General features: G+C 48.1%; 1 protein-coding gene across 1 annotated transcript in view; it reads left to right on the top strand.

Moving 5' to 3' along the window:
• Frmpd1 (FERM and PDZ domain containing 1) overlaps positions 1-2,663 on the top strand; it is a 108,829-nt gene extending 106,166 nt beyond the window's left edge. The window contains exon 16 of the mRNA XM_008847679.1: positions 193-2,663. Coding sequence (XP_008845901.1) covers positions 193-2,549 — 2,357 coding nt within the window. The 3' untranslated portion in view covers positions 2,550-2,663. The remainder of the gene's footprint in view (positions 1-192) is intronic.
• The last annotated feature ends 3,337 nt before the right edge of the window (positions 2,664-6,000 follow it).

The following is a 6,000-nucleotide window of genomic DNA, read 5'->3' as shown; positions in this document are numbered from 1 at the left end:
TTTTGGTCTCTTTGAGACAGGGTGACCCTGCAGCTCAAGCTGGCCTAGAACTCATTATGTAGACCAGGTTGGCCTCAGTCTCACAGAGATCCACCTGCCTCTGCCTCCCCAGTGCTGGGACTAAAGGTGTGCATCACCACGCCCAATTAGGCTCTGAACACCTCATGTGCTTTCCCCTTTCTTGACTTGCAGGACCCAGAGCTGCAGATCCTAGTACCATGAGGTTGCAGGGTCAAGGAAGCACCCGTGACTCCAAAGAAAGCCTGCATTCTGGGCCACAAGGGAGAGAGCCAGACAAGCGGGGAGGTGTGAAGAAGTATGCCAAGACCCTGAGGAAAAGAAGGTCCTTCCTACAGACAGACTACACCTCCCAAGTCTCCTTCCCAATGGAGCCATCAGCCTCCAGGGGGAGCATGGATGATGTGTGCTACTATGACAGAGAGCCCTACCTGACCCTCACCGCCCCCTCCCCAACTGTGTCCTCCCTGCAGGACATGCAGGGTGAGCCAGGCCTCCTGGAGACTAAGGCTCTAGGGTTGCTGGCTTCCCTGAGGGAGACAAAGAGCAAAAACCCAGCCTCCAGGATCATGGAGATGGAGCCCGAGACCATGGAAACCAAGTCAGTCATTGACTCCCGAGTATCTTCTATCTCTGCCATTCGCCTCCGGATTGACCCCAACAATACAGAGAATCCCGAGGCTGCCCCTTTGGCTGTCACTGTTGACAGTTCCTCAGCAAGTACCCTTCACAACCCTCACTGTTCCAACTCAGGTTCCTCTAGCCCAGAGGCTGCTCTGACAAAACCTATCCAAATCTTATGTCCATGTCAAGACCTGGATGGTACCACCCCCAAAGAGCTCACCCTAGAGCCTGAAGACAGTACCTTCCCCCTGGTTAGTGCTGATCCTAACCCAGACAGCCCAGGGCCACATCATGTCTCTCCAGGAAACACAGCAGAGCTGGGAGGGGACCAATCACAAGTAGGATTGGGATCTTTTTTTATAACTCATATACAAGAAGCTGCACCCAAATACACAGGGCCCTTGTCTCCTGGAGATGAGCCTACAAGTGGTGAATATGTAGGGAATTCAGGAGAGACAGCCTCTGTCACTTCAGAAGAAGAACAGCGAGGACAGCTAGCTCTAGAGAGTGACAGTGAAGTTACAAACAAAAATGGTCCCAGCTTATTTCAGGAGGAATCTAGGAAGGACTCGGGTGACTTCAAGGGTGATGTGTCAAATATTCTTCCTCAGGCTCTTGATGTTAGTACTCCAGCTGATGAAATAGCCACCTCCCCCTCCTTGGAGACTCCTGGAACAGGAACTGAAGAGACCTCATCCTATTCCCTCAAAGACTCCCAGGGAAAAAGCAGAGAAGGCCTAGGCCATGTCTGCCAGGCCCAAGAACAAGAACTATTGGCTGAATTGGACTTGGGCCCTGATTTCTTACTCGGGGAGCAGAGCATTCCATCAGCCTTCCCTCCAGAGAGGGCCAAGACAGAGCCACTTAACCATGTGATAGGGGAAGATATGGCTTCTGCAGACATTCCTCAGCAGGTCTGTGTCCATCCAGCACCTTCCCTGCCAAAGCCACCACCGTGTCAGGAGGAGCCCCCCTCCAGAGCTTCAAACTGGGACTTACCATCCAGAAGCAAAGGTGACCATTCTAGCATTTGCCTTCCTACTGAGAAGGCTTTCCTGTGCTTTGCCCCAAAGAGCCAAACTCAAGTTCCTGCCAGCCTGGGCAGGGCCACATCCTTGGGTTTTGTGGGCATGAATGAGGTGGTGGCCACTGGGATTGGCATAGAGCATTGCAGCTGCCAGTTCTCCTATGCTACATGCTTCCGTGGCCTGCAGCCTGAGACAGAGGAGGAAGACAGGGACCCACAAATGTACCCCACTGCCCCCCTTACCTCACCACCCTCTGCAAGAAGCCGGGTGGCTCTGCCCTGGAGGCCAGCACGTGCCTACAGCTGCAGTCCCACACTCCTGTCCAGGAAAAGCCACATCTGGCCAGAGTACTGCTCCAGGGCACTGAGACAGCTGAAAGCTGCCCCTGTCAGCACCCCTGAGGGCTTCATCCAACTCATGGAGAGCTTGCTGGAGCTCCAAGACATTTTAGAAGCTTCCTGGGGGGTTGGGAACAAACACCCTCCGGAGAAGTGCACCTGGCATTTTTCAGAAAGCCGGAGCCGCCTGTGCATGGGCTCCCAGAAGCTCCTGTCCAGCTGTCAGCATGTGATCAGAATGGACCAATCCCCCGAGGAGATGCAGGGTGCTGTGCGAGACACCTTCCAGCACCTGGTCCAGCTGGCTGGCCTATGCTTCCAGTTCACAGACTGCAGCCGCTGCTCTGTCCGGCACAGAGAAGCAGCCGGAAACCTGAGGGACGTGGTATACACGTATCACCAGTTTGTAGAGGCTGCAAAACTGACCTGTGAGAGAGGTTACCATGACCTCAGTGTGAAACTCTTGGCTCGCCAGTGCACAGCCCTCACAGCTGCTGTATTCTGTTTGACCCAGAAGTTCCGGGCATCCACTGCCCTGTGAACAGGTCAACTACCCAGGGCCACCTTACCCTGCCTGGACACTTCTCCAAGAAACCTCTTCCAGTCTTCCACCTACCCCCTTCAAATGTTTACTACATAGAGTATTCAAATAAACTGCTGCTTAATCTTGACCTGCCTCATTCAGAGTGATGATTATTTTAGATTAAAAAATGTTCACTCATATTCATTCAACAAACATTCAGTTCCTTTGTATCAGGCCTGTGCTGGGAACTTGAGAAATAACAGGCAATATAACACAAGCCCCCATCTCTCCTGATTAGAACGCTCTGGGATACAGATGATGAGATGCTCGTGTGTAACATATGCTTTTACTAACAATGGAGCATATCCAGGGGTATTGGGCAAAAGGTAGTCACAGATTTTTGTCCTTCAAGAAGGCAGGAATGAAAGAGATAGGCAAAGGTCACTGAAGAACAGTCTTGATTTCTCCTGCCACACTGATTTGTCACTAACATTTGCAAACAAGTGAATATATGTGCCATTTGATAGATTCGACCTTCCCAAGCTTGGGATTGCGTCACTGACAGCAGGAGCCTGATGCCTGTTCTGGGCTGCCTCTCTGCTGACGAATAGGTTGCCACTAGATGGCGGTAAATTCCTTAACTACACTGTGGCCCTCCTGCAGGTGTGTGCTCTGCTTTATCTGAAATTGCACCCCTGACTCTTGTACACTGTTTCTGTTTAAAATATTGTAAGGCAGACATTAAAGCCCTGAATCAGATTTACTTTTAGGGGATTAATATTAGAGCAAAAGAATTATAGCTGATACTTTTGTCACTAGCCCCAGCTGAAAGCCAGTTAAACCCCAGTCACCCATAGAGTTGAACAAGCTGCTTAACCTCTTTGCGTTTTGGTTTTTCTCTTTCTCCCATGAAAATATTCATATTGTCCACTTGATAGGACATAAATCTAGGAAAATGTAGAGAATTGTAAGTATTGACAAAGCCCTCACCTTTTACAAGTGTCTCTCCTAGCCTAAAGCCTCCCCTACGTTTTGTTTTTCCACTCCAGAGAAACCTATTACAAGATTCATTGAGGCACCCTTTGTTCTGGCTCCTCTGTCTAGTGGTTTTAAGTTGCTCACCTTGGGCCATCAGAGGTCATCAAAGAGATCCCTTTGTCCTTCTATTCCTGACCCGTTGTAAGGTCAATGCTGTCCTCCAGTAGTGCTCTCTGATTCCTCCCTTTGCCAAGCAAAAGCAGGATCAAGGATGAGTTAGTCATACCCTAGGCTCTCTCTAGGTAGAAGGAAGCCATTCTTGGGCAGAGGGAGGAGCAGATATTGCTTCGAAAATCCCATTGCCAGTCACTTGTCACCAGTCACTTGTCACCTAGTAAGTAGTTAATCAGTACATCAGGAAAAATATTTTCTTAGAAGGGTGTTTCTTTTCAAAATGCTTCAAATAAACTCAAAATTCTGAGTGTGACTTTGATTCCATGACTGAAAAATAACAGGATACCAAAGTGAAAAAAACAAAGTTGATGATATGAAACAGGACTTGGAACTTTTGCCAGCAGAATGCTAGGAAGAATGAAATAGCATTTCTGTGAACACAGTCTACATGTTCACCACTGAGGGCTTCACTCCGTCAGGGGTGAAACCCAGGCTGTGGCCTGAGCCACACTCATCTCCGTTTAGTTAGGGCCTACAGTCTGCCAGGTGCCTTCTTTAAATAGTTGGAATACCTTTTATATGATGAGCATTTTAATTGTTATGTATTCAGCAGTTTTGTGAGAAATAGTTCTGGAAGGTAGGAAGAAGACTGAGGACTCCAACTGGGGCATTCAGTACGTGATTGGTTCCCTTTTTCTTGTCCTTCCTCTCCTCAATTCCATGACCTTTCTTGGGTTGCTTCTCTGTGGAGCTTCCCACAGGAAAGCTCTGGTGGGGTAGTGGAAGTGCTGGGAGGTTGCCCTGTCTGGTGCTTTCTTTGAGACACACAGCTCTCTACCTGAGACAGACTGGGTGAGAATCCAACTTCTTGATGGAAGTTAGGTGACTCAGAGATGGAGAGTGACAGCATAAAGCTGTGGGCCACCAAAGAGAAGGCACTGTGGGACATGTAAGGACAAAGGAGCCTTTTGGGGATAAGGAGTGCTTACCAGGGAAGACTTCATGTAAGAGGCAGCACTAGAACTGGAGTTTTAGGAAGTGTTTACAGAGTATCTACCATGTGTCAGTGTTTACTGAGTATCTGCCATGTGTCAGGCCTTAAGATTTGATAGATGTCAAAAAAGTAGAAAAGAAATCACTCATTCTGTCAACAAACTTGCTATTTAGTGATATTTGGAAAATAATCATGAAATGTGTAAACATAGTCTCCTAAGGAACTTATACTCAGTAGGAAAAACAGGAAAAAAAAATTTGACATAGAGGTAACTTTATAAGAAGTAGAAGAAGCCAGGCATAGTGGCCCAGCACTTGGGAGGCAGGCAGATATCTGTGAGATCAAGGCCAGCCTGGTCTACATAATTCCAGGCCAGCTATAGCTACAAGGCTACCCTATTTCAAAAAACAATCAACAGGGGCTGGAGAAATGGCTTAGCAGTTAAGAGCGCTGGCTGCTCTTGCAAAGGGGTTTTGGTTTCCAGCACCCATATGGTAGCTAACAACTGCCTATAACTCTAGGGGATACAACACCCCCTTCTGACCTCTGAAGGCATTGCATCACATGGGTGCACTTACATACACGCAGGCAATACACTCATAGACACAAAAATAATGAAACATTTTCAAAAACCAAACCAAACAAAAAGAAGCAGTCATCATCCTTGAGACAGATAAGATGAGCCAGTTTTACTGAATGTGGCCAGGAAAGGCCTTTCTGAAAAGAGAATGTTTAAGCTGAGGTGTAAAGAATAAGAGCTAGGAGCTAAAGAGATGATTCCATGCTTAAGAGCACTTGCTGCTCTTGCAAAGGTCTCAGGTTTGACTTCCAGCACCCATATCAGACCGTTCACAACCAACTGTAATTCCAGTTTCAGGGGATTCATCACCCTCTTTTGGCCTCTGCAGGTACCTGCATGCACATAGCACTGTGGTGCACATACACACAATAAGGCACACATACATACACATAAATAAAAATAAGAGCCAGCATTGAAAGGAGAGGAGGGTGGAATAGTATGTGCCAAAGCCCTTGGCATGTCTAAAGCATTGAGAGAGCAGAGCAATGAGAATCTGCTAAGTTTCAGGAGTGATGGAGCAGGTAGATGGCACAGGCAGGAACCGGGTGGTACAAGGCCTTGGGGAGAGGACTGGATTTATATCCAAGTACAGCTGAAGCTGCTGAGGCATTTGCAGTGGGAACAGACACATGGGACCATCTGGTAAATGGCAGTGGAAACAACAGGAAAAGAAGCAAGACCAGCTAGGGGGACTTTTATATCCATGAGAAACCAGAGAGAATGAGGGTGGGGTACAGGGACTG

The sequence above is a fragment of the Nannospalax galili genome, unplaced genomic scaffold, assembly GCF_000622305.1.
Source record: "Nannospalax galili isolate Female #2095 unplaced genomic scaffold, S.galili_v1.0 scaffold263, whole genome shotgun sequence".
Taxonomy (NCBI): Eukaryota; Metazoa; Chordata; class Mammalia; order Rodentia; family Spalacidae; genus Nannospalax; species Nannospalax galili.
This window is presented reverse-complemented; position numbering and strand designations above follow the sequence as displayed.